The following is a 24939-nucleotide window of genomic DNA, read 5'->3' on the forward strand; positions in this document are numbered from 1 at the left end:
CGGATTTTGTTTTCATTTCTTCTAAATGCGACCTCGAGTAACCTTTGCGTGTGTGTTTGTGTATGAGGATATAGACCAAAAAGGAATTATTAGTACACACGCATATATAAATGACTGCTAAAATGGAATATGGACAATAATCAAATGACTTGAAATTATGGATTTATTACAAGATCTGTGATTATTATTTCCAAAAAACACAACACACAAAGAAAGGAATATCATTAAGAACAACCAAAATTTGCTCTTTGTTTCTTTAGAAAACGAAGTACAGTAAATGACAGATCTCAGGTCAAGTCATAAACAAGTGATTAACCTCGAGGCTGAGATTGAAAAGGATAAATAGATCTGGCAGAGCTGCATTCTTTTCCTGTGCCCACCCTAGCCATCTTAGAATCTGGAAAAGACTTTTTCTGTACTTTAACATCTAAATTTCGATAGTCTATCAAAGAAACACAAAGACAAGGTATGGTAGACCCTTTACAGCATACATATATAGAAATTTGATAAGAGATAACCTTTTATAATCTTTTACTCGCACTACCTATCTCAGAATAAGACTACCTCCAAACTCCCTATATTATTGAGAGACTTTATCGGGTACTGGGGTCACGTCTTTAAAGGATTTAAATTCCAGCTTTCAACATTAGGATTTAGCTCGTCATTATAAAGCCATAAAATTCGTTTGGTCTTTCATCTTCGTTTATATATCGGCTAACTGCGTTTTGTATATGTACATTGTCATCCACTCGACTCGCCTTGTAAATTCATAATAAAGAAAAAAAAGGAAAATAAGAAAAGAAAGTGTGGGTGGGGGGATTGGTCTCGCACCATCCAGTACAGAACTTAATCCGGCTTTACTAATTAACCGACGCGATTTTTCCCTGTGTCCACAATGGAAAACTCCTAAATTTTTAGATTCAAATATGATGACACTCCTGTCATCCGCCACTACATTTTCGTTCGACTATAGTTGCCGATTGGCTAATCCAAAATACTCGGAAGTACGCAACCATGCCTTTCAATGCTTAACGGATAATTAGTTATTAGGATTTTAAGCGCACTGGTCATCCAAACAATCCACTAGAACTATTTATTCTTGAAACGCTGATGTTAAACAACGAGTTCCCTCGTTGAAATGTCAAACAGCCGCCATATTTTTCGTAATTCTCTGCCTCTCTCTGATGTTTTTGTTTTGTTTTATTCTTAGTATGAGCTTAGCGCCTAGAGTGTATTTTAAATGTCTTCTCTATTCTTAACAACACTAACTTTTTGCTTTCTTGGTTCATCAGTTTTGTTCACTTGTTTTTTTACGTTAATTTAAAGCAAAGTTATACTGATATATGTATATATATATATATAAATATATTAATATATATATATATATATATCTATATATATAATATGATATATATCATATATATATGTGTGTGTGTGTGTGTGTGTGTGTGTGTGTGTGTGTGTGTGTGTGTGATCTATGGCTGCTGAGGCATCTAGTTTTGCGACCATGCACCTACTGTTGTCAACCCTTTGGTTGAGCCATAGTCACTAGAACATAGACTCCACAGTCTTGGGTTTTCTTCTGTTAATTTGGGGGTACTCTCGGTCACGCCTTATTTATTTTTTTAATCAAATTGTGAAAGTTTCATTAAGTTGCCCATTAATCTTATTTTCCATTTTATTTTAATCTTTATTAACTGCCATTCAGTTTCTTACTTTTTCTTACCATCCCTCGCCTAGGATTCGAATCTATTCCTTTTGTCTTGGTAAAGTTGCACAAATAAATAATCTAATTTGGATGCAAGTTATTTCCAAGATGAAATGAATTCGATTACTAAGAGGTATTATCGCTCAATATTTGATGGTATAATACACACACACACACACACACACACACACACACACACACACACACACACATATATCATATATACCTATATTATATACAGATATATATATATATATAGATATATATATATATATATATATATAGATATATGTATGTATATATATACATACACACACACACACACACACACACACACATATATATATATATATATTATACCATCAAATATTGAGCGATAATACCTCTTAGTATCGAATTCATTTCATCTTGGAAATAACTTGCATCCAAATTAGATTATTTATTTGCAACTTTACCAAGACAAACAAAAGGAATAAAGGTTCGAATCCTAGGCCGAGGGAGGGTTTAAAGAAAAAAGTAAGAAACTGAATGATAGTTAATAAAGATTAAAATAAAATGGAAAATAAGATTAATGGGCAACTTGATAAAACTTTCACAAATTGATAAAAACTAAAATGAAATAAAATAAAATAGGGCGTGACTGAGAGTGCCCCCAAATTAACAGCAGAAACCCAAGACCAAATTTGGAGTCCATGTTCCAGTGACTATGGCGCAACCCAAGGGTTGTCAACAGCAGGTGCATGGTCGCAACAGCTAGATGCCTCAGCAGCCATAGATAGCAGAATATAAACTCCAGTTAGTTCAGCATAACTTAAATGAAGAGACGTCAGAATAAAGTGTAAATGCTGCAGTACTAGCAAAAGGGCAGTACAATATGATAACGTGCAGTAATATGCAATGCTCAGTAAGGGGCCGGGGTGGGCGGATGGCGGGTCTAAGTGCCGTCAATGCACCTCATGCGGTGCACTGCAGGCATTACGTAAGGTTCTTTGCAGCTTCCCTTCGGCCCTTAGCTACAACCCGTTTTATTCTTATTACTGCATCTTTTACTTTTTCGGTGCTACTACAGTAGGCGGCTGTCTACCTTCCACCTTTCTATCATAGTCTACTTGTAAATGAGAACCAGATGTTGAATGTTAAGATCTTTATTTATTTCAAGATAACAATTAAACACTCAACTACAAGCATATAAAAGCATGTGGTAATATTTTTATTGAGTAAAAGATCATTCGTTTTAAATAAATGAAACTCAAATCTTATATCTTACCGAAATAACAGAAATAAAGCATCGGAATGTTTTTGCCAAACTTTCCAACAAATAAGGCCAAGGGGTGACTGTAACATTGTTGTAGAAACTCCTCTCTCTTTTTTTTTTTTTCCTTGAGTATATTCATTTTGTCATCTAGCCACGATCTTTCTATCCCCTGAGTATGGGCACCCGATCCGGGATCAACTTATTTTTGTTGTTGTTAACAGTCTCGTGAATAAAACCAGTTCTTCAAACTACGGTAAACAGGCCATTCATTCGAATGAATTGCTAAACCTACTTTGTACTTGAGTTGTATTATTGGCATCAAAGTGTCTTTATCTCGGCGTTGCGCATAGAAGTATCTGCAGTACCCAAAAACCCCAAGGCCCATCAATTCTTGCACCATGGTTCTTCTTATTTTCGACTTAGGCATCACTGTTTTCGGTGAGAGATCCATGGTCACCAACTAACATCCGTCCTCGATTAAGCTTTCTACGGCCTGCAAATCTTGCCCCGTCGATTTGAATTGGCACTTCAGGAATGCCTTCCATTTAATATCTGAAACTGCTTGATACAATTGCATGACACTTCTCTGCACATGTTGAACCAGTCCGTGACTGTGCTTGGGGATTTATTGTTTATTGTTGATTTGTTGAAGGACATTCAAAGGCCCTCTCTACCCCACCCCATAGGGACCGTTGTATCCATGGGAATCTCCATTATGAAAAGGAAAACTAATTCCAGGATTTCACACAAACTTATTTTGGAATTTGGAATTCATTCGATTACGGCCATCTGTACAGTGGAAAAACGGGCTAATGGTTCTTCCTGATCGTGAAGTCTGACGTCCTTTCTTTGGACATCGAAGTATTGGCTTCAATTCCCCTTTCCGTCCTTCAGCGCTTCCTCTTTTCCTGCATCACACAGCCGCATCAATGGCAGGGCTCAGCATCCTGCACAGTGTCTAATAGGTTATGCTGACGAAGGAAAGAGAGCAGTATCATGTTCTGAAGTCATCACCGAGGTATAGAATTCCTTGAATAGCATATGTCGCTGAGGGCTTGACTATATCTAAATAGAATTAGAATTTATGATGGAAGTTACTTTTTTGATAACAAACAAGTAAGCAGCCCGCTTTAACAAGTAAACAGTCTGTTTTAGCTAGTAATAAGGCGGTGGCAAATAAGAAACAATTAACAAGTAAACAGCCTGTTTTAAAAAGTGAGAAAGGCAGTAGACCTCGGCAGACCTCACGTGGTTTCTTGTAGATCAAGTATTGCAAGGTAGACCGCCTACTATAGAAGAAAAAGATCTTCCATCTTACTTTCCACCCTTTCCTAACAATTGATTCAGATTGCAACTGCGAGGTTTTTCTCTTGTTACACCTTTCGGACCTTTCCACTGTCAATTTCAGTTTCATCGCTGAACGACCTCATAGGTCCCAGCGCTTGGACTTTGGCCTAAATTTTATATTCTGTTCTCTTCTGAAAATGCCAAACCGGACAGAAGCCGAGGGAAAGATGACTGAGGATGGATATACCGATGGATGGGGAAGGGGGAAAGGTGGCTCCGTCCTTATGGATGAAAGTAAAGTTCTCGGTGGGAAAACTGAGTAACTATTTATTTCGTTAGAAATGAGTTAATGAAAGAATGAAAATAGCATATAAGGGTTATAATTAGACTCGCTGCTTCCCTGCTGGAAAAAAAAATCTTTTTGGAAGTATTACCTTGAATTCTGATCGACACCTACCTTAATTCGGAACAAATTTATGAGCTAGCAAACAAACAGCAGCAGCCCTTCATAATTATGATTTCGTCCGTTTGATTTTATGGAATATAGGCTGTCAAGCCAAGCACTGGGGCGCTTTCGGCTATTCTCTCTCTCTCTCTCTCTTTCTCTCTCTTAATTGCATGTTAAAGCTAGACTAATATGTACGGCAAAAACACTGAGTTCCATGGCAATATTAAAACGCTTGGAAATGGAAATTATTTCTTTTTCTATGAACGTGGGAATTGACGTTAATACTTATTTTGTAATAAGACCAAATTAAAATTACAAAGCTAAAAAGAGGGTTTCAGTAGGGGTGGCGTAGGGGGTGGGGGGTTAGGGGGCCAAGTGTTGGACATTTAAGGTGAGAGAGGAGAAAACCCTACAGTTGGCAGAAGTAATTGTTTGAGAGGTTGGATAGCAAGACTGAAGAAAGGAAGTGTAAAGAGGTAAAGCAAAAGGGTATGCAAACACCGTCTAGTAATGCCAACAGTGCACTATAGGTGGCTCACTGACGGCTCCATTCCCCTACAAGGGTGATTTCGCCCGAAATTAGGTGGTCTGTAATAAATTAACAGGGAGATGGTTAGCGGAAACAAGGATTCTAGAGTAGAGTCATGTTGAAGATAAGTATTAACAAAAATAAACAAAAAATAACAATAATAAACAAGAGAGAAAAGGATGGAAGAAGCACCTTTAGCGACAACAGAAGTCGAATATTCTTATTTCTGCATAATTAGTTTATCACAATAAGAGATAAAAAAAAAGGCCATTTGGTAACACTGTCGAAATCCTTGTTAAAGCGATCCCCATCAGCTGCTCATTGTTGAGGTTTCGGATCCTTTAACCACAACCAACAGTCTGGTTGAGTTTTGCGGGTAAACATCCTTCACATTCTCAGCATTCAGTTTGGTTAAGTGGACATTTTGTTAAAATACTAATAATCCATGATGAACAAAGCTATAGCTTATCGTGAACCATCAACGAGGCACAGTTCACGGAAGGTGATCATGCTATAGTTTAGAGCTAGCTCTCTCTCTCTCTCTCTCTCTCTCTCTCTCTTCTCTCTCTCTCTCTCTCACGAATGATATGTTGTTATTAGAAACCAATGCATTACGTTGTCAATGTATTCGAGGAAATAAATGCAATCAACAATTATTTTCAGTGAAGGTCAAGTTATGAAAAGATCTGAAATTCTATGTGTATTATTAAAATAGTAGTTTGAAATATGTTACTTTTTTTTCGATCGGTCACGCACAAACGTATCACTTGTGAGTCTTGTATGAGATAAGCAGGTAACTTGAACTGTTTGGGAAGTAGCAGGTGACTGATATAAACACTTGGGTAGGAAGGCAATCCACGAGCTTTTCAATTTAGCTTTATTTCAAGGCTAGTTAAATATGGTTTTGAATAGAGGCTTGAGTTCTCGTGTCAGAGGACATTAGGATGAGTGAAAAATATTCATGTATTAAAGGTGTTCAGAATCGTTTAAAGAGCCGCTCCCAGACATCGAATATCGTTTACTAATATCTAAGACTTCAATCACTGAGGGAGAACTTCTTTGTTTTACAGTCTCTCTCTCTCTCTCTCTCTCTCTCTCTCTCTCTCTCTCTCTCTCTCTCTCTCTCTCTCTCTGTTTCAAATCGTGTCTAGTGCTGATGCTTAGGAAATCTTATATTAGTCTCTTTGAGTGAACGTTTTCAGCATCTGTACACATTCGTAGCTGACGGGGGACTTTTTGCGAATAGTTCAGCAAACTCTTATCGAATGTTTCGGATACTGTACACTTGAGCTTGCATTCTTTACTGCGCTTGATGGAGCACGGAAATTTTATTTTAGCATCAGATCACCTGTTGCATACGCAGAGCACGGAAGAGTAATCTCTGACTCACCTCCCTATCACCCTGGTCTTTTTCGGATGATAAAGATGTTGAACGAAGAGGATGCATTTGGAGAAGGTGCGATTAGAATAAAGATGAGTGAACGTTAACGGTATGTGATGATGAAGTGAAAGAATGGTCATAAAGGTAGGAGAAGGTGAGAACAACATGACAATGTCAGAAGTTGCAAAAAAAAATTTAGAAAAAGTAACGATCAAGTGAAATATCCTGAGAGAAATTGCACAAAGCTTACGAAAGGTGAGATCAAAGTAACATTCGATGGAAAAGATGTCTCAAAGGCTCTGAAGAGCTGGAAGAAAGAGATAAGAGAAGGTTGAAGAACGCGTTGCGTGGCAGTGAAATTGAAGTGGAGACGACCCTGTGTTATGCAGTGGTGAACAGTCAAGTCTCTGAGCGAATGGGTTTATTGTATAAAAGCAGGTATATGTTAAAATCCGTGTAGTAAAAACTACTTTCGAAAATGATTATGTATGGTCTAAATTGTTCAGGTTTGAAATTCAAAATAAAAATGTAGGAAATCGAGAAAAATAAGGTAAAGCATTATTATTATTATTATTATTATTATTATTATTATTATTATTATTATTATTATTATTATTATTATTAGTATAAAACTATGTATGTATGAATACATGAAACGGCTAGGGTTGTGGAACTTATACTGCATGGGGTGCAGAGTTTCATTCGTGATTCGTAAATGTTTAGTGACCATTCTTTTATTTTTTCTATCCATCTCTGTCCTGCACACACTGTGGTTACTTCCTCTTCCCCTGACTAAGTACTTTCTCAGTCCCTTTCTCCTGCGACCACTTAAAATTTCTGAATCGTTTGCACTCTTCACAACATATTTTCATTTCCTTGCATGCGTCTAAGCTGCATGAAAAAACTGATCCCTCTTTTAATCATTTCAGATATTTACCACATCTACATAACTCCGTATCTCTCATCATTTGCATTGCTTTTAATGCACATACTCTACACTGAACTTCTTTTTTTTTTGTCGCATTTAACTTCAGCATCTCCACCTTCCATTCATGGAGGACAAGTAGTTTTCAATAATTACTTTTGCAGAGTTTCTTGCCTCAAGAATTGTTTGTTTCACCTCTTTGCATTCATACAGTATATGAATCACGTGCCTCCATTCTTCCTTCATCAACATCAGTATTCATTATTCGATCTTTCTAAGCCTCATTGTCATCAGTAAAGCCACCAGCTTACACTACACATCTCTCACCCTGTCTTGTCTTATCACTGTCTACAAAACATGATTAATAGCCAGTAAAGCATAATGTATCCTTGTCTTTTACCGCAATAATAAACTAGTCACTCTCTCGTGTACGTGCCTGCACTTTTTTCAAAATTTCTAGGTTGTATTATGCAGTATATCAGCACAAGTACTAAATCGTATAAAATTCAAAATCTGCTTTGGAGAGAAGAGGTTTGGTGGAGAATAATGCATTTGATAGAAGGCAGTGGAGAAGGCGCATAAGGCAACCGACCCTTTAATGTACGGATATCGGTATGGAGGAAAAAGATTGTATACAATAATATTTGATTTAGCTTAGCTCTCAAAATTTTATTGTATTTAGATAATTAATTAATATTAATAGTTGTTTAAATGCATGTGTTAGGGAGACATACAGTACATTCATAAGTAATAAATATTGTGCTCAGTAAAAAATCTTTAGTGTAAGCTTCGTCTTGAAGTTCTACATTTTGGTAGTTCTTGTCTTTATCATTAACGTTTATTTTCATACTCAACAGCTGTGTCCCACAACGAGCATCACGCCCCTTCTTTTCTCGATGACATGGACAAAGGAGAGGAGGAAAAGGTAAGAGTAATAAATAAATATATATATATATATATATGTATATGCATGTGTGTGTGTGTATGCATATATATATATATATACATATATATATATATATATATATATATATATATATATATATATATATATATATACACTTAGCAGTGGATAATTTAACTCATGTCTCTTCATTTGAGAGAAATCCGGCTTCAGATGGTATATCGTTTTATTTCATCATAATGTGTTTCTTTATTTACATCTCAAGGGAGAATACATTTGTTAAATAGTTTATTGGAACCACTTCTCGATGTTATCAGTAACATTATCTCTAATAGTTGTAGTAATTTTCTTTTAAATTCACCAAGAATTTCCAAAAAGATGCAAAGTTGACTTCGTCTCTGTATTTATAGGAGCGGTGTTTCAAGCTCCCTTGAAAACTTGTTCAGTAGTTGGGCCGACGGTTACAACTTCCGAGCTGCTACATTAAGAAATTTTGTTGAAGACGAAGAAGGTTATGAGTGTTTGAAAATATGAAATACACAAATCTTTTCGCCTTCATCTAGGGTATGACTGTAGACAACATTTAAGTTGTGTTGCTTTAATATCTTTGCCATAACTTATTTTTTATTTATTTATTTGTATATTTATTTTTGTAACTCGGTGTTTGGGAAATGTACTTGCCCTCAAGCTACCGGCTGAAGACTTGGTGGTTGTGCTTTGACTACCTGTACGTTCACCCTCCTTAGGATTCCAGAGGTATTGTTCCGGGTCCCTTGTTGCTTTTAATTACAATCGGTGCATAATCGGTGGCCTTGAATATAAAAGTGCAGGACGTAGGATTTGCAACTCATGAAGCAATTGCTTGCTCTTCACTCATACAAAAGAAGGCATCCGCCAGTTCAGAGGCTTGGTATAGCTCAGTGAGTGGTTTAGTCTGTGGGATACGAGGTTCAACTGTGGTAAGTCGGGACCATGTCCATAGATATTCATTATTAAATCTCATACCGGTCATCCAGTCTAATGCATCAGCACTCTTAATGTTCTTAATTATCCTGTGCATTTTACACAGCTTGGATTTACTTTGGACTGCATTTAATTTGGACTGCAATAATTTTTTTTATCGACCGTACAACCTAGCTGTAAGTTACATGTAGGGCTTCATTCTTCTGTAAAGGTATGATGATACTGTTGTCAGATGCTTGTGATCGTTTTTGTATATGGTTGTTGAAATGGTCTTCGCTTTTTAGCAAATCACTATATGACATTTCAGTTGTGGCAGTAATGAAGCCATCACACTGAAAAAAAAGTCATAAGTCCTTGTGGATTTTTTAAGCTACATTAATTTAATGGAAAACGGGTCTCCTTCATGACTAAATAACTTGTGCAGTCACTGCTGAATGGCTCTAGGACCCAATTTGGGTGCTATTTTGGCTTGTGATCTACGACCCGGGGAGCCACAGGTGATTCAACTGACACTTCGTGCTGTCAAAGGCTGGTGTCATTTTTCATAAACTAGGGTTCCTATAGAAATGCATTTTGCTTGGCCAGGCCACTGGGAATTTCGCTGGGACTTCTACGAGGGGGATACTTTTGAAGTAACCCACAAGCAAATTTTTTGCCAAATTTGCTGCTGTAAGAAATGAAAGGTATCATCGATTTCCACTAAATTACGATGTATAGTCATGACAGTTTATACGGTTATGATACACTAAATGAAAGCTAGAAGATTGAGCGTTTGAGTAATATTGGTATTATGCATTATTTTACAATAGTTCCAACTCATTATATAATAATTATAGTATTATAAATGCATTTGGCATAAAAAATAATTAAACTTTGTCTCTGAAAATTTTTGTTTTGGGAAGTTCACCATATCCGAGATATGAATGTATATATAATCACCATCCTCGAAAAATGTCTATTTTTTTTTAACACGGACACAGTTTATGCTCTGATGCGAGCTACTTTTTTAAAAAATAATTTTTTTTAACTGCATTGTGGTTCTGATGCGAAATTTTCCCCCCTTAGTGGCATTGTGGGTATTACGTGTTATGTCTAGGAGTCACGTGACCTGGTGAAAATCTTACAGGTGTCAGACATTTTCTTTTGCCATTTGGTTCAAGTCTTTCATAGAGTGAATGTGTGTCTAGTCTGTGTTCGTCTTGTAACTTTGATTATTTTCCGTTAATTCATTTTTTCTTTGAAAATGAAACAAAATGTATTTATATTTTAAGACAACATATAGTGTTACCTGCAGCAGTACAATGTTTGAAGTGTAATAAGCAGTGTAAATTTAAAAGGATAAAAACTTTTGGCGCTGTACCGGCCATGTTTCTGACGAGATACATAAGAAGAGCAAATGTTATTTTACTGTAAGTGATCAGAAAGGCACATCATTTTTAGATAGTTAAATTGCCGGTATGGAAATTGCTGATTCTTCTTAACCAGTTTTTAAGTGAATTTTGGAAATCTAGCCCTATTGTAAAAATATTTGAGAATATCTCCTCAAAGAACAGTGTTTATTAGAGAAGGTTTTGTAGCGAGGTGCCTCAGTTTTGGCACAATAATCAGGACCCATCGGTGGTGTTGACGTTAAAGTAAAAATAGATGAAACTAATTACTCATAGTAAATACCACAAAGGTCGCCCTCTTACCCAGTGTTGGTGTTTGGTGGTATTGGGAGAACATCAGAAAAATTCTTTATCGAGGCATTAATTGATCCTGGTGCTGGTAATCGCAAAGGTGAAACCTTTATTCCTTTAATTAACCGTTTCACTAAACCAGGCTCTATTATTTATAGTGATTCATGGCGTGGTTGTAGTTATAACATCAGCGAGAGTGGATGCACTCTTTTTCTAGTTAACCCCACAGAAAATTTTGATCTCAATAATCGTAACATTCACACACACAATATTGAACGATTGTGGAGAGATATTAAGGAGTGGATTAGAAGGCCTGGTATTAAAAATGCCTTTTTGAAATATCGGTAGATCTAGGGTAATTATCCGCGGCGGCCTAGACTATGGCAGTTGCGGCTTTTCTATGCAGTTTTACCTACTGAACAAGAATTTTATGTAATATTTATTCGGACGACTGTAACCCCCAGGGGCCAGTACTAAACACGGCGAAATACATTGGACGCTCCAATCCCTAGTGGATGTCGTATCCGCGGTTACGTTCCTTGCCGTCCGTGCGGACTGCTTCAGTAGATATCTTGTTAGGTATTTATTTGTTAAGCACTACCAAGTTTCAGTTTTACGTGTTTTTTTTAACTTGAAGCTACTAAATTATATCCATAGGGAATAATTTTCTTATGACAACAACACTGTAGATGAGCCACAACCATTTTGTTCTGGATATAAGCCATCAAAACGTTTGTGGCCATCCAATTAAGGTAAATTTATAATTTTCTTTTAAATAATATTGTAATGTGATTTACCTCCTGTACCCATGTGACTAGCGCGCGCAGAGCATTATTACGCTTTGCTGGTACATACGAGCTTGCCAAGAATATTTAAAATTGCTTATAAGGCGCTAAGCGCTGTTCCGCTACCTTCTTACGGTTTGGGGATGTTTGTTAGGCTACAGTACACTAGGCTACGTTGCCTTACTAAGGCTTGGTGGATATGCTATGATTGTTTTACCTCATTTTATTCATTAATTCAAATGCCATTTTGTGTCGATGGTGATTTACCCCACCCAAAACCCCTCATTCCCAAAGGGTCCCCAACCTTGTTGGATGGCGTAGGGGCGTATGATAACTCAAAAACCAGTCATTTCCCAATGTATTACTATCATAATCCTTCAAAACACATTAAAACACACATAAAACACACAATTACTTTAGAAAAACTGAGTTCGAACTGTTGTAAAAATTTACCGTAATATTCATATATACTTGCAAAAGACCACATTAACAGATGGGTTTTCGCAAGTTTGATAGTTTAATATTATTTGTTTTATTTTATTGTACTAAACATTTACTGGTGCATTGATTTTATTTATAAGACTTTATTCTTCTCTTAATAAGATGACAGTGAAAATTAAATATAAACATAGTGCGCCATATGGCAATGAAGAGATTTGTTTCCAGCTTTGGGTTTTATGGAAATTTTGATATTTTGCTAAAGCAAACCACACTCACTCACAAATTATTGATACAATAGTGAGAAAGTATTTAGCAGATTTCTTACGGATTTTCGAGATATAAAAAAGTCAGTGCTCGTTAATATGAGTCGAATCAGCAAGTTGGTGCTTCTTCTTGACAGTGGCAACCAACAAAACAAGAACATTATTCTTGCTGCAGAAACAATTCATGGCACACCTTTTATTTCATTTTGTTTTGTTTCTTACACATGCACCTCAAACTTTTATACAGCTTACCCGGAAGTGCGTTTATGGTCATGTAAACGGGAGTCAGTATTGCAGTTTAAATTTTTATTTTTATTTTGCAAAGATCCAGCCAAATGATGCGAAGTCAACAACTCTTAGCCTAGCTGTGTGTGACGACTTGCTTATGTTCGTTGCAACAGCAGAACGTTTGATATGTTGTAGAAGAGCTTCTCTGTTAGTGGAAGACTGAGTAGTAGCCTGGGTTTTGTTGTTAGAAATTTTAACGTTCGCAATTCAACCAAAGATTGTTCAGTGCCACCTGATGCACGAACCACCAAGGACTGGCAAGACTGTATCTGCTTGTCATTGGCAATCTGCGACTGCATGTAATTTCAGAGGATTAAGAGGTAGCTGCTGCAGCCACTTCCACTACTTTCTTGCAGAGTCCGTAGAAGATTGATGTGTCATATTTACGGGAAAATGCATTAAACAAAGTGTATTTAACCTTCCCTAATGATCTGACAATATCATTAATAGAAATAAATGTCTCGGTATCTGTTCTAACCCATACATTAGTCTGGGAAGTTGATAATTCTTTAGCACTGTAAATTGCATGTAAGATGATTGGAATATCGGCTTCCTTGTGAGTTCCATTGCTTTTGATTTCTCTGTAAAGCCACCAGACAACTAGAGAGGAACTGGAGTGCTTGCCCAAGGACCAGACCAAGAACTTGAGAGATATAACAACAATGCTGCTTTATTCTCCATTGTCAACACAATGGGAATTTGATCAATATCTATCAGAGCAAAAGTGAATGCTTGATGCGTTCGTTTGGACGCTTCGGAGTAGGGTGTGTGTGTGTAGCGTCGTTCGACTTTTTCGAATTTTTCACTTGGGCGAAATGACTACCTGTGGATTGCATACATGATGTCGACAATGACAGCGGTGCTTATTGTTTCATTAAGTAATGTATTTAGACATTTTACAAGTGTCTTCCAATTTTACTTCAAACAGTGTTGATTTGTTACCTTTTCTCATTCTGCCTTCGAAGTCAAACAAGGAAGGTGGACTTTCAGTAATTTCCTGTTTTCCAGTAAGTTCTTGGGGACTAATTACTCCCCAGCAGCTGTCACCCGAGAAACTCTGAAGTAGATTTATTTTTGAATCAGGCTTGCCTTCTTCTTTTTTTAAAGTTTTTCACATTTGTTGACTCAAAGGTGTAAAGCTTGACAAAGTTTATCTCCACCTTTAATTAAGGAGGCAAGACTTCAAAGCATTTTCGCCAATGTATTTGATTTGGGTCGAGTCACGTTGAGATTCTTTGGAAGCACAAACACCATTTGATATGCAAGCCAAAGTTTCTGCTGTAAGCTCTTGGAATGGGTTCACTTGAAGACAACGCTGTACTGCCGACAAATCCTTCTGAACCATGGCAGCTCCAGATTCATGATGTTTGGGTGATTTCTCAATGGTTGCTTCCATGTGAAGCATTCTTCAACTTTCCAGCAATTTCAGGAACAACAGGTTTTGTGTAAAGCCATTTCATTTGGGTTTTTGGGCCGTGTACGTTTGTTCGAGAACTATATGGGGCGAGACACCATTGTGACTTCCTTGAGCTCCCTGTACAGTAAAGTTCACTTGAAGAAAATTTTGGTGCTGTCTCATGAAGGGCTATCATTTCCTTGTGATGTGGCCTGAGGAGGATACCGTATTTGTGATGTCCAGCAGCTTTCAAATAACATCTTCCCAGCTTGTTCGAGGTAGTTATTCCAGTTCCTCTCTTGCTGAACAGAAAGGAAACTCAGCAGAATTCCAACCATGTCTAAAAATGTGCTCTGATTAGCTGTTGAGTGGGATGAACATGCGTGGCTTTCTTGAACTGTTGAACCAGGTTTTCAGCCTCATTTAGAATTCTTGTAAGATTTGTGTGATCACTGCATTTGCCGAGATCTTCCAAAGGCCTTTCCTGCAGCTCCAGACAACGTGTATCTTTCCTTTGCTGAATACACCAGCTCTCAGTTGCTTCCTATTGCAGAGTCAGCATTACCTCATGAAGGATGGTTAGCCCATGAGGTGACTGATGATGATAATTTTTTTTTCGCCAAATTATTTCTTTGCTGTTTTTGGTAAGAATACCCCAGCAGCTACAAGAATCTCAGCTTCACCACTTCCTTGCATTATCTTTGTGATAGCTTTGATAAAGCTTTGGGCCAGGTGGACACCACCCGTCTTTAAAATCTCATTTGTAGAATCCTTTGAGTGTTGCTAAGTGCATATGCAATTTCAAAAACTGCTTGGTCGCATTCCAGTCATTCCTGCCATTTTAACGAGACTGATCATCGCAGTCTTCACAGCACCAAGATCTGTAGGGGAGGAAGGAATCAATGGCAGATAATCAATTTCATTTGGTTTGTATGTCAGTGACCCTCTCTCAAAATGCACTGAATCCTAGGACATCATCATCAAGTTCAAGTGTGAGAAGCTGGGTCGGTGTTATTCGAGTAAGACCCCAGAGAAAGAGCAAATGCTCACAACTTTTGGCCCACATGTGAGCGATTCAATGCTATTAATATTTTCAAGATGTCTTGATTTCTTTGTGTTTCTGTGGGTAAGATGACTAACTTTAATAGCTTCTTCATCCACTTGATCAATAGCACACTTACATGAAATTGTTTCAGTATCCTTTTGACCAACACCAGAGTCAAGCACGCCTACTCTTGATTTTGGGGGCTGGATCATGATAGAACTTGTAGTATCGTGGTAAGTAATCTATCAGCTGTTTCCTCAGCCCAGTCAATGTTGTCCATTACAAAATGAGTAAAGACACCATACATAAAGTTGGTGGTATATAAATTCCCCTTTCTTTGATGGAAATAACCTTGTTATATAAAGATATTGATATATGAATTAAGGTATCATTGCTAACACAGTGATGCAACAGATTCATCTTTGTAATCTGAGGTTTGCCTCTGGTTCGTTGTATGTGTCAAAGGCAAGTCCACATGCTCAGAGGTGTGTGAATGTTACATATCGATGTTAAAGAAAATCAGTGCCCTGTCATCTCCCTCATTTTTGGAGATTGGTATACCCTGAATTTCAAGCTTTTTGTCATTAAGGAGTTGGTAAGCAAATATGTAGACTGTCTGGAATCACACTACTTTTTCCATGAACATGTCCAACAGGTCATCAAGTGTTTGAGTTTGTGATAGCTTGAGATGCTTCACTGATTCTCTCAGGACTCTTGCAGCATTTAAGACAAGAAAGCTTTGTACTGAGAAAGCCTTTAATGGTTTTATTACCTGATCTGGCAATGTCAATTTGAAGATTGAATTTATTTATGCTATGATGAGCTTTTGTAGGTGAGCATCACTGTTCTGTTTTGCAACTGGGTACAGACCTTGCTTTCCTGGTTATGACAATTGCACTCTAGGAATGATTACTCTCCCTATTGGGGTTTTCTTTGGAATAGTGAAAATAGTGGTAGACCCATTCCTCAAGTCCAGAGGAACTTTCTTCATTGCTTCTTGTAGTGATTCCTGACTGTGACTTAAAAGATTTCTGGTTTTCGTTAATTTTGGGAAACCTGACTAGCTTTAAACAACTTTAAGTGTTCCTTTGGCATTGTTCCTATAGTTTCTCTTGGATTTTCCCTTGTCTGAATCACAGAGGTTTCTCTTTTTAAGGCATTGGCACTCAAGTCCTCCAAGAAAACTAGATGTCTTAACAGGTTTCTAGTACAGGAAAATAGTTACCCACACTGTCTTACCTACCCTGTTCCACTCCCTATGGCACTTATTGTAAGATTTGCCAACACTGGCTCTCCTCTCTACCAGCTTTCAGGGAGTTCTTTCTGACAACCTTCAAAGGTAGATCAATCCCAGATTTTTACTGGTTCTCTCTAGCGAGCGAGGGGTTTAGCTTCGGTACCTAATTGCTCATGTTTTAAGAGCATGATCAATATGCCTTCAACAGGGACTGAGGTCCTCTTTGCCTGTGAAATTCATCGATTTTTACCCAATCCTTGACCTCATCTTGGAAAGCACATGGGAAAATAACAGAAGTGCTGAGGATAAAGTTGGCTTCCTAAACCTGCCTAATGAGGAGGAATCTTAACCTTTTGATAACTATGTCTAGCAGTTTACCTAACTGGTCTGAATGGTTTGCTGCCCTAGGTCTTGATAGTCGTGTTTGCAGTCTTTGAGGTACATGCTCAACAGAGTTGCCTTAGTTTGCCGCCGCCATCCTTACAATCTTTGCCATAGATAAGAATATAATACATAGATTATAGAGCACAACATTGTTAGAACAGTTATTCCAAACGTATAGATAAGCACAATGACCTCAACAAACACTTACCTAAGTGTAGATAATCGTAATTAGCACATAAACCTCCACAAAGACTGCAAACACGATTGTCAAGACCACTGGCGTTATACAGATCGTCCATGGCTGTGTACGGCACGTTACCTCGTGGGAAAACCAGGATTCACAACGTAAACGATAGTTACAGACATTAAATAGATATACAAAGATGACATCAGTAACCCTATAATGCTATGTGCCACTCGTGATGGCGACTTAGAATCATTGATATTAACTGCTATCAGTAAAGGTATTACTATCATTACCTTGCCTTGCAAATGTTGGTAGCGAACCCGTCAAGACTTAAATTAAAGCCACCCAATATCACCTGTCCCCATCACCTTCAACCCCCACCTTGTTATAAATATCCTTCTATCCCCACACCACCTCATATTCGGGATTTCAATGTCTTACAGTTATTATGAGATTGTTCTGATGGATGTTTTTTGAGAGTTAAAATAATACTCAGATGACAGTATTTCATATACCATTATATTTTCCAAATGTTTACAATTTTTCATTACAAAAAATAAAAACATGGCTATGTAAAAGACTAATGAACAGGAGATATCAAAAGTGGTGGGTTTCTTGGAGGGGGAACACCTACAAGGTGTGTTGGACAGACATTAGCCGCTGAAGCCACGAATAAACGCAGAGCGAGTGAGCAAACGTGAGCCGGAGGGCTGGGGGGGGGGGTGGGGGGGGGGGTGGGGGGGGGGGGGGGGGAATGGTTAGCTGAGACGTGACCGATCTACCCAGGTCTAAAGACTGTCCCCAAATAATTTGAGACTAAATATGTTAATATTGTACATTTTGCAACTCCTACATAATTTATAACCCACCATCATTATATTATTGCAACGATGCACATATTTCACTGCATTTCATTTCACATAATTTATTTTCACGATGGGTTTCGGAAACTATAATAAATATACTATAATATAAGAAATATAGCAAATTAAAATACTTTCCATAATTAGCCTAGATGGTTGCGAGGGGCGGAGCCAAGTGGCCCATCAGACCCAGATACTGGTAACTCAACCAAGTTATTCCATAAATACAAATCCTGTAGTACTAGATTAGCATATCCAGTAATGTGTTCTTAGCATAGATTAACTAATAAAATAATACCCTTGAAAATTGATGCTTTGATGACTTAAAACCCACGGCTACAAACCCTGGTGTGTAACATTTTTGTTAATAGATTCGTATATTATTGGTTATACAGGTAATTATAGTCCAGGCAATCTAGGGCAAAAATAGATACAGCCTAGCACAAGTTGGTAGAGTAGCCATTTACGGTTCTGTGATCCTTTGCCACATCCAAATAACATATCAAACATCTACCATTATTTAAATAGTCGATCCAGGCGATATAAAACGGAGGACAGAATGAGAGAGAGAGAGCGAGAGAGATTGAGAGAGAAAATACAGCTGCTTACAGGATAATGAAAAAGGATATTTTCATCTGAATAATATTAATATGAATAGTAAGTTCCAACAATATTTAAGGCATTTTTATTTATATAATATGATAATGATTTAAAACAGTACGATGTGATAAGATTTCATAATGGTTATTTTCCAAAAAAATTTACGATAACATGTTTCTTAAAGCAAAATGTCTCAAATATATCCTTCAGATTAGTAACTTAACAGGAATATACACTGTATGCATTTCTTTTGTTACCGGCTCTCTCTCTCTCTCTCTCTCTCTCTCTCTCTCTGTCCATATACATTCCATTCATTATTGCATTTTTTTGCGTGATTACTGTAATTTCCCTTCTCCTCCCATTTGAACCACTCTAACTATATACTGGTTGTTAGAACGTGGGCCACTTTCAGGGCAAGAAGGGCATGATCTCCGAGCCAGGCCTGGCGGGGCGACACCGCTTCCGTAACTGGGTGTACATACGTGAACTGAAGACGATACTCTAAGGAAATATTTTTAATAGTGTGGCCTTTCCTTAATGAGCATTACATTATACTTCTAATTCGCAGCGAATAGCCCCATGTGATGTATTTATTATTTCAATATAAACAGTCACTCAGTATCAGTATTTAAAAAGAGCTTATCTGTTTGTGTACATTTAAACGTTAAGTAAAATAATGTAGTATTCGTATTCCTTATAAAGTTCACCGTTTCATACATGCAATGCAGAATAAATTAATAAGCCCCTTTAATATACTTCACAGACAGTCAGTCGTTCTTGTATTTCATTATTTTTGATTAATAATATCCGTAGATGTTTACATCCCGATATACTCGTATTCTGAACAGCTTTGAATCGCTCTTCCGGGAGAAGTATGTGCAAGTGAAGGAGAAGGGTCGTCGAAGCACCCATAATGTGAATTATTACATAAAGAATAATATAATCAGGTGAATGTACAGTCGTTATCGATGAGATCGAAAACATTCAAAAGGTTAGGAACTCGTCTTAATGAACGAGCGTTTTAGATGCCCAATAAATTATAGTAAATTAATGTCCAAGTAATGCAGCGAAAGAACTAAAGTTTAACCAGAAGTTCCTGTCGTTACGAAAAGTAACTGCGTCCTTGAGTTGTTGAACCAGCGTCGCCAGCATGACCATGCAATTTTCTCTTGAGCGCTCTGACAAAGGCCTTTGTTAAGCAACTGCTTTCCCAAATTCGCCTTTAGGGAAGGGGCTGTTGGGATGCATGTTCCAGCCTTCTGTGTTTTCAACAACTTTTGCCTTCAAGAAAAAAAAAAAAAATACACGTAAGTAATTGCCCCTCACTTTTGACTTATGCTTCACGTTGTTACAAAGTGCTAAAAATAATGCGCGTTCATGTAATTTTCCTGTTTGGCAGCGAATTGCTGTTTCCTACCTATTCGTTTGTCTGCTTGACGTATAAGTTTATCACCTCCTGATAACACTAAAGGTTGCGGAAAAAAGTTCACCGCAATTTATATTAATTGCATCAAGGTTAATTATAAAAATGTATTAATAATAATTTTGCAGCACATCATACGAGACTTGACTGGTTGCTGTACTTTAGGATTTCCCTCTATTTTAGGAATCGGTCACCTTTATTCATAATCCATTTTCATTCATGAGTGGTAAACAAAAGAAAACTAGAGGTATGACCAGCTCCCTGTTAGAAGAATGGTCATGAAAGGGCTAATCACAAAGGTGCGACAGAACCTTGGTTAAAGGGACTGTACAGAAGGGGAAAGTGCAAAGACAAAATTATGATTGAATGACTGGGTTAGAGTAGCATTAAGGGCCGTCCTGTAGGTTCTTGTTGTTATCCTGATTCCTACGTGATGTATTTCATATACAACCTTTAATTTGTTTGGGATAACTGTTACATATATTTCACATCCTTAAGATAGCAGTTTTTCATGGCAAATGCTGCGGTGTAAAAATAGGATATCATAGAGCAGTCGTTGACAAGAGCCAGTTCAGTGGTAAGAGATAATATATATAATAGATGTAACGAAGATAATGTAATGTAGCGGTAGTAAAATATTACAATAAGAACCAATGATGCTGAGTTAGATTACTTAACCGAACAAAAGGTATTTTCATGAGCGCCAGGCCCTTGCTAGAGGAATATTGATAAAATACACGAAGCAGATTACGAAAGCCGAAAAATTGCTAACTGTTAATGGTTAAAACAACGGAACACTTTTACAAAGTATTTCGTGTTTAACAAATAAAAAAAATAAACGCACACACACACGCGCGCGCGCACACACACACACACGCGCGCGCACACGCACACACACATAGATCTATATATATGTATATATATATATATATACATATATATATATATATATATATATATAGATCTATGTGTGTGTGTGTGAGTGTGTGTGTGTGCGTGCGTGTGTGTACTTTTATAAATAGATATAAAACTAGATTATGTTCATCACTTCGCTAAAAAGAAAGAAAAAAAAGTCCGTGCTTAAAAGTCAAGAACCCCACACAATTATTACTACATAGGATAGAATTTTAACGCGTTCTCAAGGTAATTTTTTATTGATATTGTCTGTGTGTGCATGCTAAATCTCTTTTGGATAGTGTAAGTGTCAGATCCAACCAATGGCGGATCTAGAAATCTTTCATGTGCATTTTAAGTCTTTGGTCTTAATAACTCCAAGGTCCTCTTCTTATTATACACTATTTATGTCATTCCCAAGCAGCGTGTAGTTGGTATAAGGGTTGTTTGTTCCTATTTGTAACACTTTATATTTATCCAGGTTAAAAGGCATTTGCCATATATTTTTTACCACACTCCTATTTTCCTTACGTCATTTCCTAAGCTTTCCACTGTATCTGTGTCTGCTGCATTTACACCTAGTTTGGTGTCATCTGCAAATTTGGCTATCTGACCATTCTGATTCTTCACCATTTATTACATATGTGGCGGAATTACATCCTACCCGGCTGCGGGAATACTGATATACCACGTGATGACTGTCGGGAACTCTCCCTAAAGCTGGTCTATTGTGAATGGAAAGCTTTTTAAATTTCTTTTTACAGTAAGTCATGAGAAAGGCATCATCACTTTCATTAACCGGTTTTGCCTGATTGGGAGCGATCTTTTTCAGCAGTTTTTTTATTTTTATTTGTAGCAACATGTTATTTGTTTTTGAAAAAAGAAGTTAAGTTGATGTTTTTCTTCACCAATTGGTAAAGACTCATTCACGATAACTTTATTCAAAAATCTCTTTTACAGTTTCATCCATTACTTCCGTAGAAAAGTTATTATTTGTTAACATTTGTTTTATTCTGGTAATTTCATTGTGGAAGAAAGCCCTGTCACTACAAACCCTATACCCTCTATGTAATAATGCCTTAATTACTCATATTTTGTATTTTTGGAGGCAAACACCTTTGAATTTACCAGTCCAAGATTAATTGACTGTTCATACACCGAAGTTATTTTTCGTCCGTTCAAAATTAAATTTTGAAACACTTCAAATTTAGTGTTCAACCTTAATAACTAATTTTCATTGTTAACAACAATAAAAGTCATCAACATATCGTACATAAAATATAGTGAGTTTTAAAAACCCACCATGTATGGAAGATGTGTAGTTGGTTGTTTCATTGTTGGTGACGAATGAAATTTTTTTCATTAAGGCTGAAGTCTAAATTTAATTCAGGCTTTTCTGAACAGGGATCAACATCATGAGCACTGGTGTCGAGCTCTAATTTTTATTTGGAAGCATATGCAGTAATGCCTATGTATAAGGTAAAAGTTTCCAAGTAACAATCAGGATCAAACTGTTTCTTGAAAACTGGATATTATCTTTGGAATGAGAAGGTTTGCATTTCTTTCTTGAGGATTGGCAACATTCACATACAGTTCTTGATGGATAAGAGATTTCGAATAGCTTTTCTTGCTTAGTATTGTCTTTTCTGGTGGAGAAAGTCTGGATTTCTTTAAATTTGCATGAATCGAACCTTGACCAGAGGTCTCGGGAAAGATTTTCCCCTTATCAGTTTTGTTTCAAGGATTTTTCATAAATCACTCATCAGGCAAGGCAGAGCATCTAGTAGTACTAAATGAACTACTTCAGCCATTCCTAAAACCATCTTACTACTCCAATCTTGTAACCGTATACTGGGCCGAGCCATTCTTGTTGAGTGTGTGGGAAGCATAGTGGAATATTTTTAGTTGCTAAAAAAGTAGTCCTCCTTCCATGGCCTATATAATGGAAATTTCTTGTATCTTCCCATTAGTTTGAGAGAGACATTTCCTGTGATCTTCATTACTCACTTGGTTGATTATTTTAGGACTGGAAGGAGTAAGTCAGAAGATGGGGTTTGGAATCAGTTCAAGGCTGCTTCTGTGACCTTGATATCGAGACAGTAGGATAAGGATTTAGAAGAGGTTTGAAGTTTGAGCTGTGCCTTCACGAAGTTAGAGAGTAAGCTTTCACTATGGAAAGTGCCATTTGATTCTTCAATAATCAGTATATAAAGAAAGAATTAGTATCAATACATGATCACGTTATTTTAAAATTTCCCAGTCATAGCTCAGTCTTTCATCAAGTTTGGGTTTTCCTTTAAATTTTTTTGTCAAAATTACATTAGGATGAAAAGCGTATCAGACTTCGCCAAATGAGGTATCGCTCTTCATCCGTATACTATAAGCACCTCATCTAAAATTAAGGATATCTGCACGAGTCCTTGGGTGGCGAGGATTCCTTATTTGGTAGGATTCGTTTTTTTTAGTTGAATGCTTCGTGACCAAAGAAAGTACTAAGTGAATAAACTACCTAACAGTGGAAGATTCAAATGTGTTTATGATAGTTACAATTTTGGTCCTAGTTTCCGTTGCCATTTTTTCTTTCGCTAATTGCCTTTCCCTACGTTATTACCAATACTCAACCATATAGTTTTCATATACATGTAATTGTTTTGCTATCCATGCTGATATATTTTGTAGATCCGAGGTTCTGGTTGGGAGCAAATTATTACTGTCCCTAGAGATAGGGACAGTAACAGAGATGAAATGACATTAACTACACCCAAACTGGACTGACCAGCTTAGAAGCTTTTATTAGGAATTTTTATTTAAAAAAATACTTTTTTTTTCCACAGTTGCTTGGAATGTTGCACGTTCCCATCTTACATGGAGGGGTGAGGGAGGTGCTGTTGTTATCCAGTTTGTCCACGGATTCTGGATTAACATTCACCTTAGCCTGCATTATTCTTGTTGTATGTGCTACCTTGCTGGAGCTCTTTAGACTTCTTTCGTAAGTTTATAATTTCGTGTTTATCATAATTTTTGTTGTTGTTGCCTTTTCAGGTTATTTTATATCTTTACATTTACAGGCTTGTAAGAATATAATAAGGGTATTAATGACTCAACATGAGGTAAACAAGCATGGGAAAATACGTCGGAATTCTATTTTAAACATTATTACTTTTTTTTTCTTAACGCATCTGATCTCATTGATATATCTGACTGAAAGGTTTTTAGCAGGATTTTACACTCCAAAGTGTAGGTACTTTATTTTAATGTAAAATTGTCTTGCATGAATGAAAGTATTTCATTTGAATTTGAATGAACTAAACATTAAATTACTTGGCTTTGCAAGTAAAATAGTTTTTCATTACTGAAAATAGTCGGTGAATATTTTCGTGCTAAAAATGTTAAAAAATTGAGGCGTCCCCAGGAGATATGTTCATATTGGTTGAATACTCTGGTAGAAAATAGCAAGAAAAACTTTTAATTCTGAAATATCCCTTGTAACAGGTGGTCATATTACTGGGCATTTCAGTGAAAATACAAAGTTTTTATAATACAACTCGTTTTCCGCACAAACCCGTTAATCATAAACAGCCTTAATCTGTGCAATGGAGATCTAGTTGCGCTTAATTTATATATCTTGGGAGACAAAGACCCCTATGCGCATGTAAGACATCGTGTCTCACAAGCCGCCATTCTTCTCTGCTAACCTAAGAGTAGCAGTCTTTCTCTCTCCCCGGAGGGTTTTCTTGAAACAGTCATTAGAGCATTTGCCAGCTGGTAATAGAAGTGTTGAATGTGAAGAATGAAAGTGTATCCATCAGAAAATTCGTCAGTGTACCACCTAGGACCCATTTTGTCAATTAAGAAGGGCTAGACTCTGTCCTACTGAAGTCCAATAGGAGTAAAGGAGTGGGTGATTACCATGGGAATTGCTTCCTTGGTAAGTGAATGCAACCGAGTCTAACAGGCATAGATCTGGATCTAGTACCATTTTTAAAGGCACTCGGCCAGCAAAGCAGGTGATTAGGAGCACCATAGGATGACTGTAGCCTCTGCTTGAACTAGA

The 24939-nt window shown here is 37.1% G+C and overlaps 1 protein-coding gene across 7 annotated transcripts in view; it reads left to right on the forward strand.

Moving 5' to 3' along the window:
* LOC135220643 (uncharacterized) overlaps positions 1-24939 on the forward strand; it is an 81257-nt gene that overhangs the window by 37869 nt on the left and 18449 nt on the right. For 6 of the 7 annotated variants that reach the window (XM_064257970.1, XM_064257969.1, XM_064257972.1 and 3 more), the window contains 2 exons: positions 8391-8458; positions 23720-23874. In XM_064257970.1, the coding sequence (XP_064114040.1) occupies positions 8391-8458; positions 23720-23874 (223 nt within the window). Of the gene's footprint in view, positions 1-6541; positions 6684-8390; positions 8459-23719; positions 23875-24939 lie in introns of those variants that run through there. The other variant, XM_064257975.1, reaches the window with a different exon arrangement.

This window comes from Macrobrachium nipponense, chromosome 2 (assembly GCF_015104395.2).
Source record: "Macrobrachium nipponense isolate FS-2020 chromosome 2, ASM1510439v2, whole genome shotgun sequence".
NCBI lineage: Eukaryota > Metazoa > Arthropoda > Malacostraca > Decapoda > Palaemonidae > Macrobrachium > Macrobrachium nipponense.